The sequence below is a fragment of the Apostichopus japonicus genome, chromosome 12 (genome assembly GCF_037975245.1).
Source record: "Apostichopus japonicus isolate 1M-3 chromosome 12, ASM3797524v1, whole genome shotgun sequence".
Classification (NCBI taxonomy): domain Eukaryota; kingdom Metazoa; phylum Echinodermata; class Holothuroidea; order Aspidochirotida; family Stichopodidae; genus Apostichopus; species Apostichopus japonicus.
Genome location: NC_092572.1, coordinates 28,486,379 through 28,514,239, shown reverse-complemented (window position 1 = coordinate 28,514,239; position 27,861 = coordinate 28,486,379). Strand labels below are relative to the sequence as shown.

Below are 27,861 nucleotides of genomic sequence, written 5' to 3'. Positions count from 1 at the left end.
TTTGATGTTGACCTCTGCTGTCAAGCAACATATATTATCAACTTATTATTCTTATTTTATTATTATTTTATGAGAAGCACCTGACCATTGTCAAAACAATAACCCCAAATGACCTGTATATGACCTTTGATCTCCCATTTGAAAACACCACTTATTGTTCAAAGCACAAAAATCATTGTCCCAAAGCTTAATCAACATTCCAAGTAGAATGAAAAAAGAAATTTTGTTAACTCTAATCCCTCAGATGACTTATGCCCCCCCCCCCTATAAAATACCCTTATATTTAACAGAGGGTACAGCAAATTACCTCACGTTCTTCCAGTAAAGCTGGCTAGGATTTCCTTAACTTCTGTCACAGATATTTTCCCTTCAATGATGATTTTTCTTCCATGGTGATAAGTCAACGTCATCAGTTCTTTTCATTTCTTTTCATTTCTTTTTGTCTTTTTCATCTCTTGCAACTTCCAACTGAAAGTAGGAAAATCAACTTCCCGTATACTGGAGTTTATAAAACTTTATATTTAAGCTCAACGTGTAAAACCTCCAAGTAACTGAAAATTGTAGAACGTCTGACCTCAGTCATGACATTCCTAGAGACAAACTATATCACAATACTCCACATTGACATGACTGCGTGAGTTCACTAATACTAAACCAGACACAAATCAGGCGATATTCCGATTCCAAAGGAAATTCTTCAATTGTTTTGCTAATTTGACGTGTGAATAAGTATCATGTATATCACTCTCCTAGCTGAAATGCTAAACAAATATAAATACTTGCACACCACCAATATATACATTTATAAACAATATGGGCAAAATTGTGCTTACGGCTGCAAATATACAGTGCTGATATTTTAATTTGTCGACATTAATTCATGCTCATCACTCCATTATCATGGGACCTGCAATAGAATCAATATGTACCTTCCAGTACCCAATTATGATATAAATCCAACACGTAATAAGATACTAATTCTACCACTCATGAATTATTAATGTGATGATATCAGTTCCTACTGTATATAAACACCCGCAAACTGCCATATATTTGCAACAAATACAAGGCAACTCATGCTGACAGTTGTAAAGATATTGCGATTTTAAGAACCTTACCTGAAGCCCGCCCACTCATTGATATTTATGTTGAATGCACCAAAACAACAGGGATCGTCTACTACACATGACCACATATATTATGTATGATACCAATTCAACACGTAGTTCTTGAGATATCATGTCTACGAGCTCATGGTACACATACATAATTACACGCATCGGAACCAAAAGTTCGTCATTTACCAAGCAAGCATGACGTTCATCAAAGTTTCATGTTACTTAAGTCTTATGATCTTGATATCACATATAAATAACCTCAAGTGCTTGCTTGAAAGTAATGATAGCATATAAAGTAGTGTTTTTGTTGCCGATATATTTGTTCTAACATACTACAGTTCTATCTTACTTACCTATGTGGTGACATGAATTAAGTTCTTTTTATTTAAGGATGTCAGGAAGAGGACTGGGCCTTTATGTAGTTCTGGCAAAGAAATTACAAAACAGAAGAGAAATTATGGTTGTAACTTGTAGAATTGAGAGGGAACATACAGTAGCTCAGTAATTAGAGCACTTTTTTTTTTGGTGTGGAAGGTAGTGAGTTGAATTATGGCTTAGGTGGTAGGGCATGCTGTGTAATGTGAGCGTACCAAACTTATTGAACGCCTTATGACTGTATCTTTGCGTATGAGAGAACTTTCCTTAAGGCCTTTCTCTTTACTAAGTATTATAACTATTAAATTGTTTTGTATACAATTTCCGTTTTCTCTGTTATGCTCTGTTATTCTCTGTTATTCTTTGAAAAGTGCTTTGATATATGCTTTATGTGAAGCACTATATAATAATGTGTATTACTTACTATTACATGAATTCCCTTGTTGTTGCTAGCTTAAAGATAATTTAACTAAGTTTTATCACATTCTATCATACATACAGAAGTAGTACTATTGCAAGTTTTCCGTCACATTAAATAATCCCTAAAATAAAACACCCGAGCAAAAGCGTTAATGAGTAAATGGGTAATTGTAGACAACAATGATATCTGATACAATCAGTTGACTAGGGAAACTATTGCTTTAATACCCTTACAAATGTAAATAATTATAATTGATGTGACAGAAAACATGTTTGAATACAAAATAGTATTGTTTTAAGTTTCATAAATCAAATGTCTTGTGCATTTATTAATGTCTTTAACAACATGGTTAAACACATCTTAAACATGATTAAATAAACCATACCTTGAAATTACTATACTGGAAGATATACCCGTCTTACATATTCTGAGGGTTTGTCAAAAACGTAGTGGACAATATTTCTTCCCTGCTTTTCGGTTGGAGAGAGGCCGGCATCAAAATACGTTTTAAGCTGCGATGGCATATTCTCTTTAGGGGTACTGAAGGGGAATTTAAGCAATTAACCTAGATCAATGTTGTTTGTTTATGAGTAGCCCTGCCCCAAGGGTGCAGTAGTACTTCAGAGTCTTCAAATCCTGCTTGTTGGTCATCTTGCTAATCTCAAGTGGAACCTCGCTTGGATATGGCTTGAGACGGTTGTGGTGGACCACACTTGCCCTGCTTTTTTTTTCACTTTTCCTTATTCGGTACGTCACATCGCTTAACTGGTCTGTAATGATGAAGGGTCCTTTCCACTTCGGCTGTAGCTTTGGGCTAAGTCCCTTAAAATTTAAATTTAAATTAAATAAATACCAATAATTAATACCAAATATTAAAGTGCTGTTATCATGAAATACAACATGCTCAAGAGCACTGTACAAAAGAACCAATTTCTGGAATATAAAATTACCAAACTTAAAGAAAACCTAAAAGTAATAACCACAGGAGTAAAAGTAAGAAAATGATATAAGACAGAGTTATAAACCACAATAAAGAACATTAAAAGATAAATATACAAAAAATGGGCACAGTAATGTGAATAAAACAACAAATAAGATTAATGCCCATACTCAAGCCTAAAAGACAAGTTTTTAAATGCTTTTTAAAAGTGTCAATAGATGTGACATTTTTCAAGTGATGAGGAAGAGAATTCCAGAGTTTAGGACCTGCTGCACTGAACGAACAATCTCCATATGTAACTTTGCTAGTTCGAGGAATAACTAGAGAAAGATGACTTTGGGACCGTAATGCCCTACCAAGAGTGTAGCGTTTCATCAAATCAGTCTTATAACTCGGAGATTGATCATGAAGAATACGAAAAACGTGCACAATTAGCTTGTAATTTATCCGGCGATGAATTGGCAACCAATGCAGGTCTCGAAGTACAGGAGTGATGTGTTCATAACGACGGGTTCTGGTGATAATTCTGGCAGCCGTATTCTGGACCCTCTGTAGTTTTTTTAATTTTTATTGAGGAGCATGACGTTCCATTCGGGAGAGCATTACAGTAATCGAGACGAGATGTTACCAGCGAATAGACGAGAGACTTAGATACCTCCTCGTTAAGGGATGTACGAATTCTCCCGATGATACGTAATTGGTTGTAGCAAGAGCGACTAATTAAATTTATATGGTTTTCCATAGACAAATATGAGTCAAATAACACACCGAGATTCCGTACTGATGACTAGGGTGGAATGACATCATTGCCCATTCTCAAGGAAGGAAGGTGGATCGTTATTTGCTATGCTTTGAATGGAAAAATATCACGTCTGTCTTGTCCTCGTTAAGGCTTGAGCATGTTATTAGCCATCCATTTTCTGACATCTTCAAGACATGTCTCCAATATATGAAGAGGATTAACTGCATCAGGAGAATCAAGTAACATCACAACGTCACCTTTCTTGTAAACACAGTCTGTTCCATTTCGGTTGTAACTTCTCTTTTGTGTTTCGCCTGCGATCTGCAACTTTTCTCTCGCACTCTCGTGGATTATCCTCAGTCTGTTTTAAAGGTCTTGTGCATAGCTGTGGAGTGTCCTTTCAGTATTTAGTTCACCCCTGTCGATTATGTAGTCAACGGGTAAAGGAATCTCACGTCCAAGCATCATTTCCTCTGATGAATGTCCAGTGGATTCGTGGATAGAGGAACGGTACGTTATCATCACTAACGGAATGCATTTGTCCCAATTTTTCTGATCGCTCTCAACGACTTTCGATAAGTTTTCTTCCAGGGTACGGTTGAATCGTTCTACCATGCCGTCACTCTGCGGGTGGCACGGAGTTGTTCTAGTCTTGTCCACTCCTAGCAATTGACATAGTTCTTTAAAGAGGTTGGACTCGAAGTTCCTCCCTTGATCAGTATGAATTTGCCTCGGAACGCCACAACGACTCACAAAGTCTGTTATCAAGGTGTCAGCAACCGTTTCAGCATTTTGGTCTTTCAACGGCAATGCTTTTACCCACTTGGTGAAGTAGTCAGCAACCACCATGATGTATTTGTTGTTTATGTCTGTCAATGGTAAAGGTCCCAAAACATCAATCGCTATTCTTTCCGTCGGGATTCCACCCCGGTAGATCTGTAATTTTGCTTTCCCTTTCGTCGGGCCTTTTCTTGAACAACATACCGTACACATCTTACACCATCGTTCTACCTTTCGTCTCCATGTATTCCAGTAATATCTTTCCTGAACTCTATACATTGTCCTTTCTTGCTCCAAGGTGTCCGGAAGTTGGGTTGTCATGAAGTAACTGTATAACTTCTTCTTGTAGCATTCTGGGGACTATGAACTGTCACGTGATGCAATCCCCTGCGTGGTTCTCCCATCTTCGACATAGAAGACCTTGTCAAACTTCCAATCTGTCCCAGTGAGCCCAATATGCTCTCAGTGCTTTCCTTTCAGCTGACGCTTCTCTCCACGAAGGACGATCAACTTTGTTTTCTTTCCAAGTTTGCATCTTTTGTAGTTCTACATCTTAAAGTTGTTCAGCTTTTAGGTATTGATTGGTCCATTTCTGTAACCAAGGCCGGGATGGTTCTGTACTTGAAGAAACTACAGCGACTTGTTTTATTTCCTTGGTTTCCCCGTCCACGGTCTCGTTACTTCTGTCGCAGTCATAACCTTGATCTGTCTTTTCTTCCCGTTTCCACTTGTGGATCTTGAACTCTATTGGTCCGTCTCGATCAATATCATCGGTTTCTGTTCTCGTACAATGTTGGCAGTCATTCGAACATGGTCGTCGGGAGAGACCGTCTGCATTACCATGGAAGTGTCCAGGACGATGGGAGATCTCAAAGGTGTAAGTGCCAAGTATCTCTAACCATCTTGCTGTTTGCCCTTCTGGGTGCTTGAAACTCATCAGCCATTTGAGTGCCGCATGGTCTGTTCTGATCAGTAACCCTGTGCCGTAGAGATAATGGTGGAAGTGTTTAACTGACTATAAGACGGCCAGTAGTTCTTTTCTTGTGATACGATAACGTCTATCTTGCTTACTCATGGTCTTGTTTAAATATGCTATGGGCTTTTCGTTTCCGTCTAAAGATCTGTGATAAAACCGAACCGGTTGGAAAGTCACTTGCATCTGTGTCTAATATGAAATCTTGTCCGCTGCTCATTGGGTAGGAAAGTACTGGAGCTGTTGTCAACGCTGTCTTGAGTCCGGAAAAAGCTGTCTCGCAGTCCTGGTTCCAATCAAACTTTTGTTTCTTTTCAGTCAGCTTGAACAACGGTAGTGCAATTTGAGCAAGCCTCGTATAAATCTACGGTAGTAGCCACACAGGCATACAAAGCTCCTAACCTCTCATAGGTTCTGTGGTCTCGACAATTCTTTGATAGCCTTCACCTTTTCTGGATCTATCCCTACACCATCCTTAGAGACAGTGTGCCCTGAGTACGTGACACTCTGCTTGAACAGCTGACACTTGCCTGGACTTAGTTTTAATCCGGCGTCTCTAAATCGGTTGAAAGTGGTCTTTAGTTGGTCCATAGCTTCAGAGTAAACTAAGCATGCTTCCCAATGGAGTCCAAATAGCACACGGTCCATTAGTCTTTCGAATGTGGCGGGCGCGTTGCACAGTCCAAATGGCATAAAACGGAATTGATACAATCCATCTCCAGTTATGAACGCCGTCTTATGTCTGTCTTCTGTTGCCATACCAACTTGCCAATAGCCACTGGCTAGATCGAATGTGCTAAACCAACGGGAACCTGCCATCGCATCCAGTGAATCTGCAATTCTGGGGACGGGGTAGCTGTCCTTGACTGTCAATGTGTTTAATCTTCTATAATCTACACAGAATCTTGTCGAACCATTTTTCTTCTTCACCAGAACTATAGGTGACGCCATGGACTTGATGATGGTTCAACCACTCCCGCATCTAGCATTTGTTGCAAGAGTTCTCTCTCCACTTCCTTCTGTTGTACTGGGACTCGTCTTGCTGGTTGCTTGACTGGCCTTGCGTTGTCTGTGTCGATCTTGTGCTGGGCGACTGTGGTATATCCCAAGTCAGCAGATGATCTCGCAAACAAATCAGTAGAGTCTGTAACTAGTTCTTTCAGTAAAGCTCGTTGTTGATCATTCATATGTCTGCCTTCCGCCTCAAACAGTTTTGTAACATGTTGAGGGACTTCCCCTGCTCACAACGTTTCTGGCCACCGCCGATATCTTCTGTTTCTGACGCGCTGTTTCAGGGAACGTAGCAACTAGATTCGCCGTCTCTTCTAATGAAACTGTACATATACCGTCATACACTCTCTTCACATCAGTCGTTGGGTTGAACACTCTCAATGAAAAATTGCTTTCTCTTGGATCAACCAGACCTTTAGCTTCCAACAAACAATGTTTTTCGACAAACTTTTCTGTTGGCTGCACTAGAGCAGCTTCCCAGTGCTGAGGTCCCTCAGAGATTCTACCTAGCACCATTGCCTTACATCCAGGAACAACTACTACGGTTTCATCTACCAAGGCATGGCAAACATGAGTCTCCGTCACCTTCTTCACCTCACTGCTCTTTCTTGGTCCTCCCCAAGACAAAATACCGTTAATCACGTCCAAGTGATAAACAAATATCCCAAAATCTATCTTGCACCCATCCTGTCCTAACGCTCACTCCTGCGGGCGTAGAGTTTACTACCGGCCTTCGACCCTCAAGTCCGGTTCCTTCTCGTTTCCCTGATATGACTTTCCTGTGGTGTCTTCTTAGTATGGTTCCAGACAATTTCTTTTTATATGGCCAAGCTTTCCACAACCCCAACATTTGAATGGTGGTCTGTCTCGGTCTCGCCAGGACATGTTGCGATCTTGCCCACTCGCAGTTGTCTGTTTCCTGTGATTCCGTTTGCCATTTCTTCGTGTATTTTCGACATGTGGTGCTCCATGGTCTTTGCAAGATTCTCCCCAAGAAGTTGTATCTGTCTCTCTACTTTGTCTTTTCTGTGTGTGAGACGGCTCTTGCTGTAGGTCTCTTGAGGTTACCCTTCTTGACTTTTGCCAGGTGGAATGCCTCTAGTTCAACTGCAACGGTTACTGCATCGATTAAGTTCACGGGTCTGGACTGGTATACTCTCCATCGGGTCTCTATGTCTCCCAGAGAATCTACGAAGTACCCCTTCGCAAGAGTCTCCATCTCGTACGGTGCATCCGGTTAGGCTTTTAACGCAAAGCGCTTAGCTGGTTGCCTCTGTCTGTTCTTCAATATAGCTCTAAACAACTGTGTTTGATTCGCCGGACTAAATCGTCTGCCTAAAGCTGATGTGAGTGCTCTGTAACTTCTTCTCCGACTACTGTCCAGATCACTCAGGATTGCCCTTTCTTGTCCCTTCAGACTTGCTGCCAAATACAATGCCTTTGCTGCCTCTGGCCAGTTATTCAATTCTGCTATCAACTCGAACTGTACTGCGTAGTCGTCTCAGCTTGTACTTCCATCATACGGTGGTGGTTCAACATTCGCCTTCCCTGGAAGCTGGGTTGTATTCCCACTGTCTTCTTCGGTCTTGTAAGGTACACCGGTATCAATCTGTTGTCTGTAACCTCGTGGGATATGCCGATCTGTCTGCATCTCTGTTGAGTAGTTGGGATGGTACTGACCACTGTGTATCTATGTATTGTCATGTCCTTTTTCAGCGTGCTAGGGTCGGCCTGAACATGGAGAGATGGCATCCGGGCCTGTAAGCTCGTCTTCCTGTAGGGACAATACTTATTCGTTCATACTCATTCGCAGTCTCACTCGGCATAGCTTGTTGCCCTTCTGTTCTGTGTTGATGTTGTCGACACCCTCCAGACTTCCAGTTGTTTCTGAACCCACCGAGCTCAGAACCTCGTACTCTGACGGCAACGCAGTTGATGCATCTCGTGAAACACGAGAGTTCTGTTTTGTCATCAAGGGTCTCCATTCCTGGTTGGGAAATCCCTCTACGTTGTTTTGATTGTCATTTCTCTGGTCTGTAAACGGGTTGGTTCTCGAAAAATCCATATGTAGCCTTCTATAACTGTTTCTGTTCTGTATCTGTTCTGTGCTGTATCTGCGGCTCTGTGATTTCACTGGCTACCACTGGATCTTCCTCTGTCTCGGTCTTGTCTCTACCAGTATGTGTTATCTGTAAGGATCAGGACTGATCTGTTATCCCACCGCTGCAACTAAGTGTAACGTTGACCAGTGTCTCCCGAAGTCCAGCTGCTTAAACTAATAAAAATCTTTAACACATATCAAGACAAAAATCGGAGACGAAGTTGATGACTGGTCGATCTCTTATTTATAGGTGTTACTCAGTCGATCTTCGATTCACTGACATTGTCTTCACATTTAAGCGGTAACGTAGTTACGCAATTACGCAGTTACGCACTTACGCAGTTAGGTAGTTACGCAGTTACGCAAATACACACTTACGCAGTTACGCACTAACGCACTTACGCAGTTACACTAACTCGTGGAGGCGTACAAGATATTTTGTTGGGACTCACTCAACGACATAACTTAAAGACTTAAAACATTTTCTATCGTCTCATCTATAGATTACTAAATGAACCATCTCTTTTCGAATCACAACTGAACCAGTACGTGAGTAAATTTATGTACAAATGAAGGATAATATCAGCGTTTGTTGACACTACTCTCCCTCATTACTTGTTTTGACTAAGAACATAAAAGATATATACAATATCTTGCTACTTATATGCACGTAGCGCAACGACAGTTTTCTTAGAATTTCCTAATTGTACGAACAATATCCACTGTCACCCCAAAGATACCCGATTTTACCTTTCCTTAGACTAAAAATCAAACCTAGAAGTCATGCCAAGCACATAATCGTGTGATAGAACAAATATGCCAGTTAAGTGGTAGCAACTCACAGAAAATAGGCGGGTCTCTCAGTTCTTTCTCTTTCAGAGGTCAATCTCGGAATACCTCGTGAGCGTGGTGAGCTAAAAACTAATTAAACAATCTGTGCTGACACTAACAAGGGGGAAACATCTCCAAACTCGGGTGCTGATTCAACAACGTGTATAAACAAACAGGGGTAAGATTGTTATTGGCTGTCCCCACCTGCAACTCGCAACAGCTCTACACATATTTTGGGAGAGATAGAGTTACAGACTTCTGGGGGCCAACGACGGGTAGAACTGAGGGAACGCTCAATCTTATGTCGATAATATTACACTAACAATTGACTGAAAGGGATATATTTCCGTTGCACTATCATAACATGTAAAGACATCGCCTGGCCAATAAACGAAGTGTTCGGCTTTGAGTTTAGCGTTTATATATGCAGTTGAAGTATGCAGAGCATGCTTGAGTAATTATTAAAATGGTAAATTGGGCCAATACCTTATTAATATACCGTTAGTCAAAATTTATTGATTATTACAATGATGTCAATTTTCTGCACACAGTCCACAGGTTGATATCATGTTCACTGATGGGCGTATTTTCTAATGCCTTTTCAAGCTCTATGAATCTATCGAGCACCAAGAGAATGAGTGGCATCATGAAGCTAGTAAGCTGAAATCGGTTTTGTGTTTTCTGTTGTATCAATCATTTATTCACAGAACAATACATATTAAATGTATTTTGATATAACACAAAGTACATTCCAGGCTAGGAGATATAAAAAATCATTGCATTTTTTTAGGACGGTGTGCCATCGTGACACTCACTACCTATTGAAATACACGCATTCATAGCAACAACAAATCAACTTAATTAAGTCTTAAGTTTAAATAACTACAACTAGATTCTGAATAGTTATGAAGATGGGGTATTTAGGCAATTAACGTAGATCAATTTTGTTTCTATATTCCCTATATTCCCAAAATTTCAGTAGTATTCCACCTGCTCACACTACTAGCTGTTTCTCCATGTCTCCTCAAGTTTCCTATTGTGAGTGCTGCCCAAGCTGAATATATCACCGTCGTTTTAAAGAAGGAGGAGGGTGCGTATTATTTTTACAACTGCACATTGTTATTGGCCTGTACATTGTACGGGGCCCCAAGAAGACGAAATACATCTCGGAAGGAGGAGTTTACACTTAAATTGATATGGAAAGTATTCCATTGTTATGGAAAATATTTCAAAGCCCGGATCAGGTCTTGTGGGGAAGCTTTGAATACGTACCACCTACAGAAATTATATTACCCTTGCTGAGATGTGATTTTGTCCTTTAAATTCACTAAAGGAAGCAAGGGTTATATGAAAAGCTACAGCCAACGGCAGGGGGGGGCGTCGGCCTCTTGATGACCACTACGGCACCGGATACATTCCCCAGTGATGTATGTGTAATACATTTTGTTGAATTGTATATTTGCATTCCAAAGTCGTACAAGAACTGATTTAAAGTGTTTCAGCTTCTGGGGGACCTGCATTCTCAGCTAAGACACTGTGCAGTTGCTCAGCTATTCACTGAAAGCCGGTCTCGACATCTGTCAACATCTGATCTCTCTTGAAAAATGTTGAATGTACAAATTGGTTACCTCCCAATTTTGAATTTCAAAAATAATACAAACTGATGATTGGTTCACCGTTAAGCGTGATATGAGGACGGGTAAGAACTGTTCCCTAGCCCCTTAAATTGTCCAGTACACTTTGTAGATTGTGTTTTGCACTTCCAACCGGATTTATTGCCCCTCATATGACTTCTCCCCAACTTCGGAATTTCTGTTTCCACCACTGGTAGCAACAGAAGAACTTAATTAAAAGAGAACTCTTATGGCGACTTAAGCTGGCAGGAAAACGTTGAAATTTGCTATAATTTCACAATGGAAATATAATGTGTGGGTGTCACTGCATTCACCATTTTCTGTTAGAGAGTGCGACACAGCTAATTCGAACTTCACTACTGACTTCCTACTATGATACAGTACACGGTCTACATAATATGTAATACAATGGTAATACAAGGGCGCTGTTGATACACCTGTCGTGTGCCTACACAATGAAAACCACGTATCCATTCTACTGTGAAAAGTACTGTTAGAAAGGTGTGATACACTAAAGGAACAATTTAGACCAGCAATGCTGCAAAGGCTCAGCTAAGCGTTTAATTTGGTTTTTGAGCAAGTTATCTATTTGTTTGTGCGAAAAGTATAAGACATACGCGGGATAACGGTGTCATTTCCTTTCCTCCCATCTCCTTTTCTCTTGCTTTATGACCCTTCTTAGCAGAAATAGTTTATTAAAATGTTATAAAGTTGTAAACAAAATAGTTGTTTTGCAAAAAAAAAAGAAGACAGAGAGATAAATTTAATTTTTATTAAAATGAACAATGAAAACGTATTGAAATAAATTTGAAAATTCAAAAGGTTATACTAACCGCTAAGTTGCGCTCTTGAATATATAATGTGCAGAGCTGCCTTCGTAGTATATTTAAACCAGAATAGAAAACTATACTGAGGTTTCATGGAGGACGTTATCGTAACATGGTATGTAAGCCAATGTGAGCCAATGTTATCCTTGTAAGATCTCATGATTTTTGATATTTATGAGATACTTGTAAGTCTTTATTGACCCTTGATGAATTTGACCTTCATAAAATTATTACAGTTATACTCACAATGACACCTCGTGGAAATAGGGGGCTTGTCAATGTTGCTGAGGCATATGTTTCCTTATGGTGTTCACAACGTTTTCACATTTATGCCAGTTGACGTCAAATGACTTTGGCCTTAATTATTTCACTAAAAATAAATTTAACATGAGCAAAAGTACATTTCTCCATCAAAAATAAATTTGCACCATCACAAATATATCCACTCCATCCCCCAAAAATCTTCATCAAAAATAAATATAGTCCATCGGAAATAAATTTACTCCATCAAAAGTAAATTTTCTTTATCATAGAAAAATATATTCTCCGTCGAAACTAAGTTCACCCCGCACGATATTAAATCTGCCTCATCCCGCATCTCGTCCTAACAACCAAATTTACCCCCTGAAATAAATCCCGTCAAAAATAATTTCATCCCGTCAAAAATAAATCCCGTACAAAATTAGTTCACCAATGACCTCCAGTTGAATATACCACAAACTTCTCTATTAACCAGCGATGTCAAGCAAGCTATCTGTGTGTTCTGAGGCAACCGGCAGCAACACGTAATGTTTGTATGTACTCACACGTCCCTTGAGTACAAAATGGCCGCATCTTGTCTTTCATCTTCACCTTATATTCCAAAAAAAAATTTGTTCCAGTAAATTTGACACAGGGGAGGTAAAATTATGAGCTGTACAAGAGTATATCACAATTGAAATTGTTTACAGAAGGCCCTGATTTGGGGCACTCACATGACGACAAAATTTCTTTTCCTGAACAACCTTGGTTCACCACCAGCAAACGTTATATCCACAACATATCCACAATTTCGACATAAGCTCTAACAGGAGTAGCATTTATAAACTTTCCAAAATGACCTCTCATGACCTTCAAATTTATTAGATAAAATAAAACAAATTAACAATCAATTAAAGAAAACCTCTCATGCAGCCAGCTTGAAGGAAAATTTATGAAATGGCAGTCATTCAAACAAGTAAAGGAGTCGAAAAGTGACAGAAAGTTGGCAAAATAGCGTGATAACTATATCTCATTCTGAAAGCTTTCATAAATTTTAAAGTCAGCGGAATGCTTTCAGCCTAGTTTAAACAACCCTGACTTAAATATATATATAAAGAAAACACCTTTGTCATTTTCGGAGTAGGCGTACTTGCAAAGCACACAACACATATCAACCTGTGAACCCAGCTGTGGCGCTCAATGCAACAATAATGTACATATTTCAGTGGGCGTTGTTAGTCAGTCACGCGATCAGTTTTGATATGTACAGTATAGTTCAGTTCAATATCCTGCTTTCATATTGCTACTCTCACGGCTAATTTCTATTTGTCGTCTTTCCGTTGCGTTATTCTCAACACATCGGGATAACTTCCTCCTCTTCGGGTTACATCAAGATACTCTTCGTCATCATTTTCAGCTCGTGTGTCTCTTTTAAGCTGACGAAGAAGGCTTCAAAGCAAAATCACACAAGTGAATTACACTGATTTGCTATGTAAGTGTTCCACTTTCTGTATGCATTACATGAACACTGTTATGTCGTATTATATTTGTAAATGGCTATGGTTTAGACGACATAGCTTTATGGGTTATTCCGGCGGTAGGCAACGTGACACTTATAAGTTTTAAAGAAAGGTAGTCTACAGTCTTAGCTGAGACCACCACCGTAATATCCTATTCCTAACTCTAGATATGGTTAAATGCCCATTACCGTATAAACCGTTTGTCCACCAGGAAGTGTAGTTTAACTTCCTGATCATTCTAAATAATATGGGTTACATAATGACAGATGGTCGTGGCAAGCTTTACGTTCCTGTTACTATACTAGCTACTTATCATACCACTTGAATTTGTATTTGAGGTACATTTACAAACGTGATATTTGTACTAAATATAATCTAATTTGATTTTACTTAGTTCAACACATTAATTCTTCCAATGATTCGATCACTTCTGGGACGCACTTATTTTATGCTGTATATTTCTCAACTTCAATGAAACCTTGTATCCAAATTATGTGTTCCGAAAGTAGCCTATTGAACATGTCTACATAGAACAAACAACGCTGTGCGTATGTTAGACATATTTATATATATATATAGTTTTCAAATCAGTATATATTGAAGGTGCAATACTGCTTACTTATACGAAAGACAGAAACATTTTGCACTTGTGTTATATGATTAGTATGAACCTTTAATTAAGTACTATTATTTCTGTTCAGTTGAGCAGGATCGTGCGAAGTCTTGAGATATCTGTCAGAAGATGGAATTTTGGAAGCAGCCCACCATCACACCGTAAGTACTACCCTCTCTAGTAACCCGCCTTAATCAATTGCTTCTAATGTGACCCTCCTCACACTTTACCGTATTAAGTCCCCCATCTGTTTAGACTGAAGGTTACACCCATCTCCCACTTAACAATGCTTTATTCTTATATGACATAAATATATCCATGTGTTCCTTTTAGCGATGCTACGGTTAATTTCTTCCTCGGTTCTTTTTTCATTAAATTGGCGGAGGCATAAGGAATTTGTTTGATGGTGATGTCGTTATTTGTGCGGGTGCGTCTGTGTGTATGCGACACTGTGTTTTTACACACAATAACTCAAAAAGTATATGATGGCCGAAGTTAATGCATTGTATATGGATTTGTCTTTAAGTTAGTAAAAGAAATTGGTCGGTGCAAATAGACATACGACGTCAACTGATGTCAAAGTCTGAACACTTTATAAACAAGATAACTCAAGAAGGAGGGACAACGTCGTTAAACTACTAGCCATAAGCCAAGCTCGGATGGACTTAATACTTGGTGTGTGTAATTACTTTTATGAGGACAATAATTTGTTGTTTTATAGATTAAAGATCACTCGAGTTCAACACAGGTTACAGTTTGTAAACCTTGTAAACACTCTAAATTAAAGTTTAGATGAAATTCATACGTCGTATGTGAATCCATGTGAGCTAGTTCAAGAAACTTAAATGTTCTAATGAGGTCCAAAAATTAAAACCTTGTAATAATAGTAACACATAATCTTTATATAAACAGAACTCCAAGCTTAAAACATACGTTGTAAGACACTTTACCGTAGTGAGTACAAAGAAAGCATTTTGTTATGTTGGGGTCAAAGCTCATGTGAGGCCAATAGTGGTCAAAGTCTGATAATGTTGATGTGACAGTGCCACAAATATTGAAACGTGAATGGGCTGAATGTGTGGTATAGAGATCCATATTAGTGAGTGCAAGAATCATTATTGTATTTATAGTGGAGGTCAAAGATCGTTAAAGGTTAACAGTGATGGAAGTCTGAGAATCATGTAAACACCATCACTCCAGAGGTGCAACTTAAATGAACTTCATAATTTGTAAGTACATTCACCTGGGTCAGTACAAATATATTGCTTTTTATGAGGTCAAAGGTTATTCTATATAAGACGTCAACGTCACTGATACATTCAGGACTCACACGTGTGTAGAAACAAACATGTATAGTTAGCACAGACCTATAAATATAGTATTACTCACTGATGAAATTTCAGTATTCATTAATGCTGCCGTAAATCTAATTTTAAATTCATTATCTCTCTTCATAATGAAGCAAGAGGGTTGCGCTCTCGTATTTGAGGCTGTGTAATATGAATATTAGAAATAATGAGGAAAAATGCGAAATTAATATTTTTTGAAATTCAAAGGGAAGTCTTATAGTTTGTGTGTGTGTGTGTTAGGTTGTTCTGTTGAGATACATTTCATAGTTACAGGCAGTGCATTTGCTAATAAATGTAAACAGCCGTTTTCACTCTCTTGTGAGTTATTCATGTGATATTTTCGGCAATAAGCTCGTTTTCAAAGCATCGTTTCCCGACAGCATATAGTCTTAAAGGAAACCTCACGATAGAGAAGAATATCAAACAAGACTTAGATACTGGCAGCTTTGTTTAACTTCACTAGCTTAGACATAGACATGACGGTAAATCACATGTTAATTTAACGTCCCGCTGTTTTTTTGCGAGCGATTTATCGGCGTCTGCAGGAAATATCTGAGCGGTCAAACAAACATCGGGATCTCGATAACTGGTTCATTGATTTACATTAAAAGAATCATCATCTTAATCGTCAAATATATTATAAAGAGGCCCGGCGGGGTTTAGAGGGCCAAGCCCTCAGACATTGAAGCGTTTTGAAATATTTAAGTGGCGTATAGCAAGGAGCAACAGCCCCCCCCCCACAGCCCCTCCCCCCTAAATCGCTTTACTTCCCATTTTGGTGGGTGTCAGGGGCGTAGCGAAGGGGTTTTTGTTGGGGGGGTGTGGAGAATTTGATTTGCCGACGGATCTGGAAGTGGTGACTGAAATGGGGGAGGGGTCTAAGGGGAGGGGGTGTCCCCCTCCCTTTTGGCAATTTTTTAGTTTTGAAACGTCCTTAGATGCAATCTGGTGCATATTTTAAGTCAAATTTGATTTGCCGACGGATCTGGAAGTGGTGACTGAAATGGGGGAGGGGTCTAAGGGGAGGTGGTGTCCCCCTCCCTTTTGGCAATTTTTTAGTTTTGAAACGTCCTTAGATGCAATCTGGTGCATATTTTAAGTCAAATTTGATTTGCCGACGGATCTGGAAGTGGTGACTGAAATGGGGGAGGGGTCTAAGGGGAGGGGGTGTCCCCCTCCCCTTTGGCAATTTTTTAGTTTTGAAACGTCCTTAGATGCAATCTGGTGCATATTTTAAGTCAAATTTGATTTGCCGACGGATCTGGAAGTGGTGACTGAAATGGGTGACTGAAATGACTGGTGACTGAAATGAAGCGCATTGCCAAAGGGGAGGGGGTATCCCCCTCCCCTTTGGCAATTTTTTAGTTTTGAAACGTCCTTAGATGCAATCTGGTGCATATTTTAAGTCAAATTTGATTTGCCGACAGATCTGGAAGTGGTGACTGAAATGGGGGTGTCCCCCTCCCCTTTGGAAAATTTTTAGTTTTGAAACGTCCTTAGATGCAATCTGGTGTATATTTTAAGTCAAATTTGATTTGCCGACAGATCTGGAAGTGGTGACTGAAATGGGGGAGGGGTCTAAGGGTAGGGGGTCTACCCCTCCCCTTTGGAAAAATTAGTTTGAACGTCCTTAGATGCAATCTGGTGCATATTTTAAGTCAAATTTGGCACGGAAGAAGCTCCCGTTCTCCTTTTTCTATTCAGCTTTCCTTCTTTCTTCCCCTTCCGCTCTCTTCACCTTTTCTCCTTTTGCCGACAGACCCAAAATTTGCCGACAGCGACCAAATTATTGGGGGGGTGTGACACCCCCCCCACACCCCCCCCGCTCGCTACGCCCCTGGTGGGTGTACGAAGAGACGTAAGAAAGTGATTTTTTTTTAAACGTTGTCTTTGGCGGATGGGCGCAAGGTTATTTTATTTTCGTTGGGATCCGCCTTACCAGAATATTTACGCCGCGGTGTTATTTCTTTTCAAGAGGACCATTCCTTGGGATGTGTTTTTAGCCCTGGTGTCCTGGATCTGTGTAGGTTTGGATATTCTTGTTCTCGAATAGCGCTTTGAAACACACACACATATTACTTTTCAGAACGATTTTGTTTTATATCACTGGAATTTGTTTAAAGCCCTGGTGGGGGGGGGGGTGACGAATTCACCGGAAGCTGTTAAAGTGTGAGAAATTCCTTCGCAGAGACTTGGAAGCATAATAATAAATGTGAGAGAAATGAAGTACTTTTACATTAAGGGTACAAATAAATAAGTGGTTTCATTTAATTGTAATTCCGATTCGATATTCGTGAACACAATCAAGTGCTGAAATACTAACTATGAGACAAACCGCACCGCTCCAACATCCCCCAAGGGGTGTAAAACCTTCCTGAATTAGGTGTGATTGCCCCACCGCTCCCCTTGTGTGGTTGAATGTATGTGATCCTCGTAGACTAGAATTTCCAAACAAACATTAATGTATCATTTTACTGTTATTATTGATCTTATTGAATAGATGTCATACGGATAAAAGCCAGGTTTATCTATGAATAATTAGCCAGGATTATTATTATCGTACCATTAATGTAGTTTGTCGTATAAATGAGGTATTTGTATGATTTGATTATTGATTAGTGAACAATGAAGAGCTGTAGATATTTTATACGAAAGTATAATTTAGCTTTAGGCATTTCTCATGCCATATACAACCATTATATGTCTTTGAAATATCCATATTATATTGAACCACATGGACCTTTACGCATGACCCCTTCCACAAATCTATCTTATATGGTTCGCATTTCGGGTTTGCAGCTCAGAGAACAGATTAACGTCGTATACGGGCAATATCATAAATTTTGGTAATTCACTACAATACTGCATAATATTTGAAATTCCCTTCTGGATGTGCTCCTTTGTGAAGGATATAAGCGTAGGAAAGCGGGCCTTTTGTACATGGAAATGCACTTTCTATATGATATATCCTTACAATTAAACCTATCTTTGATAAGAAGATGACGTCCCCTACTGCGAAAAGTACCTTACGGCCGCTTTGTAGAGTGTAAAACTTTATTTGATAATGAATTGTGGAAGCCCGCCATCTATTTTTACATTTTCGCTTTATTTACATTGGTATAGCGCCATCGATATAAAAACTTTCGACCCGTTGTCTATGTTTGCAAAATTGTGCGGAGGTCCTGGATCAGTTCTTTTCTGTTAGCTGTTGCAACTTCTGATAGTTGGCCAAGGGACAGGTATCTTCCCACCCGAAATTAATTAAGAAAAGAACTTTCTCAAAAGAGGAAGAAGGATCAGTATAGGGCCTTATTGCTTGCTACGCATGTTGCAGACAACTGCAAGCTTTGTGGAGAATTAAGGTCCTTAAAGGTCGGTATAGCCAGTATGTGGCCCTAAATTATAGAACGCTAAAATTGCTAGAAGTTTTCAAAAAGTACTTTCCTTCAGGTCTTTACTCTCCGAATTGTTCTCAACATTTTTAAGTAACACTCAAGATAACTGAAAATCCGAGTGAGAAAAATTTCCTTGAAGGTTGACATTAAAACATTTTTGACCAAAAGTGACCGGCATATTTCAATGATATAATACAATATTTTTCTTACCCGCCCGTTTCCTACTTTCTTAGCGATGTTTTCCTTGCTGTTTTTGCTCAGTTTTTTGCTTACTTTTATTGAAAGAATGGCCTAAAATCGTATGAAATTATATTGGCCTCAAAAATATGTTATATATACATAGAAAGTAGGAGACGGGAGTAGGAGAAAGATATTGTATTATATCATAAATATTTCATCGATCGTTTCCATGTGGTGTAACATTTTTCGGATCCAATTTCGCATTCCCGCTATTTAGCCGACCTTTTTATTATAAGCCTACGATCCGTCAAGAGGAATATGACTGAAACAATTAATGCTCCTCTCTGTAATTTGTGATCATACGCTACGGCTTAATATTGTCGTTTGCGTCATATTACAACATAGATCCATGCATGCATTATATATAGTACCAAATTCTTACGGAATGATACGGCGTATATATCTATATAGGGAACGGGCGGGTAAGAAAGATATTGTATTATATCATAAATATTTCATCGATCGTTTCCATGTGGTGTTACTTTTCAGCATATTGTACGCCCGTGATCTGGGAGCTCGACGACAGCCCGTCTTACGGGTCAATCGCCTATTATATACTTTATATATGTCATATGAATTAATACACTCAATCGTGTAAACATGTATCTCCTTATCCTATAGCTCGTGTTTAGAGCGAAAATTCTCTCAACATACTCGATTCGTTAGTGTAATTGTTTGCTTATTTATTGATAGTTGTTTACAATTTATTCTGAATTGGTAGCGGGGGGGGGGGGGGGGCTTCGATCAGGTTCTGTAAATTTTTCCTGTTAATTTTTTTTACGTTCTTTCTTAATTTGCACGAGGAGGAGTTCAGTCTGAGAATATAATACACATAATCACCAGTGGATATGCCAAGTTTCTGAGAAACCTTATTAAGCCCTCGCGTCTCATTGATCCACAATTATTTTATTGTTTGTTTGTTAATTTTAATAATTAATAAATCACAGCATAATGTTCACCCGTGATCCGGGTGCTCGACGAAAGCCCGTCTTACGGGCCAATCGCTTATAGGCCTACTGTATGTCATATGAATTGATACACTCAATCGTGTAAATAGCTATTTCCATATCACAGAGCTCGTGTTTAGGGCGAAATTCCTCTCAACATGTTTGCAAATATACTCCATGCGCGTTAGTTTGTTAATTAGTTGTTTGTTTATTTCCTTATTTATTTGTTTATTATTTGGTATTGGGGGAGGGTGCTTCAGCTTCCGTTATTTTCTTGTTTTTATAATGAACACATTCTCCAGCGGCTATATACATAGTGTCTGACAACATTGTCCGTTACCATGGATACGGCCTTGTAAACTTGAACTAATATTGTACTTTTTCCCTTGTATATAATAGAGTTCATCGTACGCAATTGCCCAGGTTTACCGCTGAAGCTCGTCGGGCATGGACGCTGTGCGATATGACGGTGGATTCTACCAAAGTTGCTGTTAGCGGTTACAACCAAGGCACACGGACATCATTCATAGACCTGTTTGCATTAAATATTCCTGATTCTTCGTCGCCATTTATAACTCGGTTTTATTCTAAAGAATTTAAGAATCATTCAAGATGGCGGCATCGTTATGTTTCATTCTTGGATGATTCTCGTGTAGTCACTGTGTGTGATGATCAGTTGGATGTCTTCAATATCAAGACAGACGACATACCCACACACAGTGATCAGTTACGCGATAGAGAAGCCAAGTGTATGAATGTCAGAGAGGGAGAGATATTTATTGGTTTGTATGATTCTAACGAGGTGATTGTGTTTGATTTTAGTTTAAATAAAATCAAGACAATCACATTGGAAGGATTAGAAGGTGATCATCCTGTAGATATAACAGTTTATGGAGATAATCTGTTTATATCTACAGACCATGATAGAGCCATTAGATACAACATGGAGGGAGTGATGTTACATGAATACAACACACCAGTCTACTCATATACATACAGTATCACTGTAAGCAGTGAGTTTGGTCTGGTGTTTGTATCATGTTGGGATCTCCCTGCTGATACTGCTGTTGTTGTTGTTTTCTCTCTCTCTGAGAATCATAAATTGTTTACTTTCCGAGTTATTGATGTGTTGGATAGAATCAGGATAAACGATGTAAACAGGTTTATGTTTACAACAAGAGATGGAACACTGAGTGTATACAGCACAGTAAGTACAGTAGGATAGTGTAAAAAGAGTAAACATAGGAAGTTTATTTTACATCTAGAATAATGAAAATAGGCCAGAAAAACTACCAAGTTAGGTATCAGTGACTGCGAACATTTCTGTAGATTACGTTTATTTGTACTTTTTTTGCGAGTCTTGGAAATAATATGAAATTTGGGACTAAAATTTTTAGTTGAAATTTTGTTGCAAATTTCAAACTGCTGATTGAGGAACACACTGTCAATACTATAGGGAGTTTCATATCAAATATGACTTAGTGCCATTTTTTTATTCATTTCACAGTACACAATCCAGCTTGTTAAGATTAGGTAATCCTACATAAGTGAATACGAACATCTCCTAAGAGCACACTTTTTGCTATTTTGTGGCAATATGAATGAATTTAGACAAAAAATGAGAAGAATTTTTTTATAGGATTGAAGTAACAAAACCTCTCAAAGCAACACATACATACAGTACAGGGCGAATAAATTCCAAAATCCTCTGAAATTTCTTGCATTATAAAAACTGTGTAGACCTCCAATAGAAACATATTTGGGTTCGGTGCATACGAAGATCTCCTAAGAGCACACTTATTGCTATTTTAAGGCAATATGAATAAATTTAGAGAAAAAATGAGAAGAAAATTTTAATAGGATTGAAGTAGCAAAACCTCTCATAGCAACACATACATACAGTACAGGGCTACTGTAATAATATTCAAATCCTCTGAAATTACTTGCATTATAAGAAACTGTGTAGACCTCCAATTAGAAACATATTTGGGTTCGGTGCATACGAAGATCTCCTAAGAGCACACTTATTGCTATTTTAAGGCAATATGAATAAATTTAGAGAAAAAATGAGAAGAAAATTTTAATAGGATTGAAGTAGCAAAACCTCTCATAGCAACACATACATACAGTACAGGGCTACTGTAATAATATTCAAATCCTCTGAAATTACTTGCATTATAAGAAACTGTGTAGACCTCCAATTAGAAACATATTTGGGTTCGGTGCATACAAACATCTCCTAAAAGCACACTTATTGCTATTTTAAGGCAATATGAATGAATTTAGAGCAAAAATGAGAAGAAAATTTTAATAGGATTGAAGTAGCAAAACCTCTCATAGCAACACATACATACAGTACAGGGCTAATAATATTCAAATCCTCTGAAATTACTTGCATTATAAAAAACTGTGTAGACCTCCAATAGAAACATATTTGGGTTCGGTGCATACGAACATCTCCTAAGAGCACACATATTGCTATTTTGTGGCAATATGAATGAATTTAGAGCAAAAATGAGAAGAAAATTTTAATAGGATTGAAGCAGCAAAACCTCTCATAGCAACACATACATACAGTACAGGGCTAATAAATTCCAAAATCCTCTGAAATTTCTTGCATTATAAAAACTGTGTAGACCTCCAATAGAAACATATTTGGGTTCGGTGCATACGAACATCTCCTAAGAGCACACTTATTGCTATTTTAAGGCAATATGAATGAATTTAGAGCAAAAATGAGAAGAAAATTTTAATAGGATAGAAGCAGCAAAACCTCTCATAGCAACACATACATACAGTACAGGGGCAAATAATTTTCAAAATCTAAAAATTTCTTGCATTATAAAAAACAATGTAGACCTCCAATTAGAAACATATTTGGGGTCGGTGCATACGAACATCTCCTAAGAGCACACTTATTGCTGTTTTGTGGCAATATGAATGAATTTAGAGACAAAAATGAGAAGAAAGTGTTAATAGGACTGAAGTAGCAAAACCTCTCATAGCAACACATACATACAGTACAGGGAAAATAATTTTCAAAATCTAAAAATTTCTTGCATTATAAAAAACAATGTAGACCTCCAATAGAAACATATTTGGGTTCGGTGCATACGAACATCTCCTAAAGCACACTTATTGCTATTTTAAGGCAATATGAATGAATTTAGAGAAAAAATGAGAAGAAAATTTTAATAAAATTGAAGTAACAAAACCTCTCATAGCAACACATACATACAGTACAGGGGGAAAAATTTTCAAAATCCTCTGAAATTTCTTGCATTATAAAAAACTGTGTAGACCTCCAATAGAAATATATTTGGGTTCGGTGCATACGAACATCTCCTAAAGCACACTTATTGCTATTTTAAGGCAATATGAATGAATTTAGAGAAAAAATGAGAAGAAAATTTTAATAAAATTGAAGTAACAAAACCTCTCATAGCAACACATACATACAGTACAGGGGGAAAAATTTTCAAAATCCTCTGAAATTTCTTGCATTATAAAAAACTGTGTAGACCTCCAATAGAAACATATTTGGGTTCGGTGCATACGAACATCTCCTAAGAGCACACTTATTGCTATTTTAAGGCAATATGAATGAATTTAGAGAAAAAATGAGAAGAAAATTTTAATAAGATTGAAGTAACAAAACCTCTCATAGCAACACATACATACAGTACAGGGGGAAAATTTTCAAAATCCTCTGAAATTTCTTGCATTGTAAAAAACTGTGTAGACTCAAATAGAAACATATTTTGGGTTCGGTGCATACGAACATCTCCTAAGAGCACACTTATTGCTATTTTGTGGCAATATGAATGAATTTAGAGAAAAAAAATGAGAAGAAAGTGTTAATAGGACTGAAGTAGCAAAACCTCGCATAGCAACACATACATACAGTACAGGGCAAATAATTTTCAAAATCCTCTGAAATTTCTTGCGTTATAAAAAACAATGTAGACCTCCAATTAGAAACATATTTGGGTTCGGTGCATACGAACATCTCCTAAGAGCACACTTATTGCTGTTTTGTTGCAATATGAATGAATTTAGAGAAAAAATGAGAAGAAATTTTTAATAGGATTGAAGTAGGCAGTAGCAAAACCTCGCATAGCAACACATACATACAGTACAGGGCAAATAATTTTCAAAATCCTCTGAAATTTCTTGCTTTATAAAAAACTGTGTAGACCTCCAATAGAAACATATTTGGGTTCGGTGCATACGAACATCTCCTAAGAGCACACTTATTGCTATTTTAAGGCAATATGAATGAATTTAGAGAAAAAATGAGAAGAAAATTTTAATAAGATTGAAGTAACAAAACCTCTCATAGCAACACATACATACAGTACAGGGGGAAAATTTTCAAAATCCTCTGAAATTTCTTGCATTATAAAAAACTGTGTAGACCTCCAATAGAAACATATTTGGTTTCGGTGCATGCGAACATCTCCTAAGAGCACACTTATTGCTATTTTAAGGCAATATGAATGAATTTAGAGCAAAAATGAGAAGAAAATTTTAATAGGATTGAAGCAGCAAAACCTCTCATAGCAACACATACATACAGTACAGGGCGAAGATTTTCAAAATCCTCTGAAATTTCTTGCGTTATAAAGAACTGTGTAGACTCAAATAGAAACATATTTGGGTTCGGTGCATACGAACATCTCCTAAGAGCACACTTATTGCTATTTTGTGGCAATATGAATGAATTTAGAGAAAAAAAATGAGAAGAAAATTTTAATAGGACTGAAGTAGCAAAACCTCCCATAGCAACACATACATACTCTACAGGGGCAAATAATTTTCAAAATCCTCTGAAATTTCTTGCATTATAAAAAACAATGTAGACCTCCAATTAGAAACATATTTGGGTTCGGTGCATACGAACATCTCCTAAGAGCACACTTATTGCTATTTTGTGGCAATATGAATGAATTTAGAGAAAAAAAATGAGAAGAAAATTTTAATAGGACTGAAGTAGCAAAACCTCCCATAGCAACACATACATACTCTACAGGGGCAAATAATTTTCAAAATCCTCTGAAATTTCTTGCATTATAAAAAACAATGTAGACCTCCAATTAGAAACATATTTGGGTTCGGTGCATACGAACATCTCCTAAGAGCACACTTATTGCTATTTTAAGGCAATATGAATGAATTTAGAGAAAAAATGAGAAGAAAATTTTAATAAGATTGAAGTAACAAAACCTCTCATAGCAACACATACATACAGTACAGGGCGAATAATTTTCAAAATCCTCTGAAATTTCTTGCGTTATAAAAAACAATGTAGACCTCCAATTAGAAACATATTTGGGTTCGGTGCATACGAACATCTCCTAAGAGCACACTTATTGCTGTTTTGTTGCAATATGAATGAATTTAGAGCAAAAATGAGAAGACATTTTTAATAGGATTGAAGTAGCAAAACCTCTCATAGCAACACATACATACAGTACAGGGCAAATAATTTTCAAAATCCTCTGAAATTTCTTGCATCGTAAAAAACAATGTAGACCTCCAATAGAAACATATTTGGGTTCGGTGCATGCGAACATCTCCTAAGAGCACACATATTGCTATTTTGTGGCAATATGAAAGAATTTAGAGCAAAAATGAGAAGAAAATTTTAATAGGATTGAAGCAGCAAAACCTCTCATAGCAACACATACATACAGTACAGGGCTAATAAATTCCAAAATCCTCTGAAATTTCTTGCATTATAAAAAACTGTGTAGACCTCCAATAGAAACATATTTGGGTTCGGTGCATACGAACATCTCCTAAGAGCACACTTATTGCTATTTTAAGGCAATATGAATGAATTTAGAGAAAAAATGAGAAGAAAATTTTAATAAGATTGAAGTAACAAAACCTCTCATAGCAACACATACATACAGTTCTGGGGAAAAATTTCAAAATCCTCTGAAATTTCTTGCATTATAAAAAACTGTGTAGACTCAAATAGAAACATATTTGGGTTCGGTGCATACGAACATCTCCTAAGAGCACACTTATTGCTGTTTTGTTGCAATATGAATGAATTTAGAGAAAAAATGAGAAGAAAGTGTTAATAGGACTGAAGTAGCAAAACCTCTCATAGCAACACATACATACAGTACAGGGCGAATAATTTTCAAAATCCTCTGAAATTTCTTGCATTATAAAAAACAATGTAGACCTCCAATTAGAAACATATTTGGGTTCGGTGCATACGAACATCTCCTAAGAGCACACTTATTGCTATTTTAAGGCAATATGAATGAATTTAGAGAAAAAATGAGAAGAAAATTTTAATAAGATTGAAGTAACAAAACCTCTCATAGCAACACATACATACAGTACAGGGGGAAAATTTTCAAAATCCTCTGAAATTTCTTGCATTGTAAAAAACTGTGTAGACTCAAATAGAAACATATTTTGGGTTCGGTGCATACGAACATCTCCTAAGAGCACACTTATTGCTATTTTGTGGCAATATGAATGAATTTAGAGAAAAAAAATGAGAAGAAAGTGTTAATAGGACTGAAGTAGCAAAACCTCTCATAGCAACACATACATACAGTACAGGGCAAATAATTTTCAAAATCCTCTGAAATTTCTTGCGTTATAAAAAACAATGTAGACCTCCAATTAGAAACATATTTGGGTTCGGTGCATGCGAACATCTCCTAAGAGCACACTTATTGCTGTTTTGTTGCAATATGAATGAATTTAGAGAAAAAATGAGAAGAAATTTTTAATAGGATTGAAGTAGGCAGTAGCAAAACCTCGCATAGCAACACATACATACAGTACAGGGCAAATAATTTTCAAAATCCTCTGAAATTTCTTGCATCATAAAAAACAATGTAGACCTCCAATAGAAACATATTTGGGTTCGGTGCATGCGAACATCTCCTAAGAGCACACATATTGCTGTTTTGTGGCAATATGAAAGAATTTAGAGCAAAAATGAGAAGAAAATTTTAATAGGATTGAAGCAGCAAAACCTCTCATAGCAACACATACATACAGTACAGGGCTAATAAATTCCAAAATCCTCTGAAATTTCTTGCATTATAAAAAACTGTGTAGACCTCCAATAGAAACATATTTGGGTTCGGTGCATACGAACATCTCCTAAGAGCACACTTATTGCTATTTTAAGGCAATATGAATGAATTTAGAGAAAAAATGAGAAGAAAATTTTAATAGGATTGAAGTAACAAAACCTCTCATAGCAACACATACATACAGTACAGGGGCAAATAATTTTCAAAATCCTCTGAAATTTCTTGCATTATAAAAAACAATGTAGACCTCCAATTAGAAACATATTTGGGTTCGGTGCATACGAACATCTCCTAAGAGCACACTTATTGCTATTTTAAGGCAATATGAATGAATTTAGAGAAAAAATGAGAAGAAAATTTTAATAAGATTGAAGTAACAAAACCTCTCATAGCAACACATACATACAGTACAGGGGCAAATAATTTTCAAAATCCTCTGAAATTTCTTGCATTATAAAAAACAATGTAGACCTCCAATTAGAAACATATTTGGGTTCGGTGCATACGAACATCTCCTAAGAGCACACTTATTGCTATTTTAAGGCAATATGAATGAATTTAGAGAAAAAATGAGAAGAAAATTTTAATAAGATTGAAGTAACAAAACCTCTCATAGCAACACATACATACAGTACAGGGGGAAAATTTTCAAAATCCTCTGAAATTTCTTGCATTATAAAAAACTGTGTAGACTCAAATAGAAACATATTTGGGTTCGGTGCATACGAACA

General features: G+C 37.6%; 1 protein-coding gene and 1 long non-coding RNA gene across 15 annotated transcripts in view; one reads left to right on the top strand and one right to left on the bottom strand.

The window, feature by feature from the left end:
- The window catches only part of LOC139977162 (uncharacterized), a 293,518-nt gene that overhangs the window by 60,747 nt on the left and 204,910 nt on the right, over positions 1 to 27,861 (top strand). Inside the window, exons 1-3 of one of the 14 annotated variants that reach the window (XM_071986336.1) lie at positions 13,212 to 13,485; positions 14,215 to 14,287; positions 20,457 to 21,264. The exons of 12 other annotated variants lie outside the window; for them this stretch is intronic. In XM_071986336.1, coding sequence (XP_071842437.1) covers positions 14,256 to 14,287; positions 20,457 to 21,264 — 840 coding nt within the window. In that variant the 5' untranslated portion in view covers positions 13,212 to 13,485; positions 14,215 to 14,255. Of the gene's footprint in view, positions 1 to 13,211; positions 13,486 to 14,214; positions 14,288 to 20,456; positions 21,265 to 27,861 lie in introns of those variants that run through there. One more of the 14 variants, XM_071986335.1, reaches the window with a different exon arrangement.
- The window catches only part of LOC139977218 (uncharacterized), a 262,539-nt gene that overhangs the window by 77,459 nt on the left and 157,219 nt on the right, over positions 1 to 27,861 (bottom strand). The window lies entirely within an intron of this gene.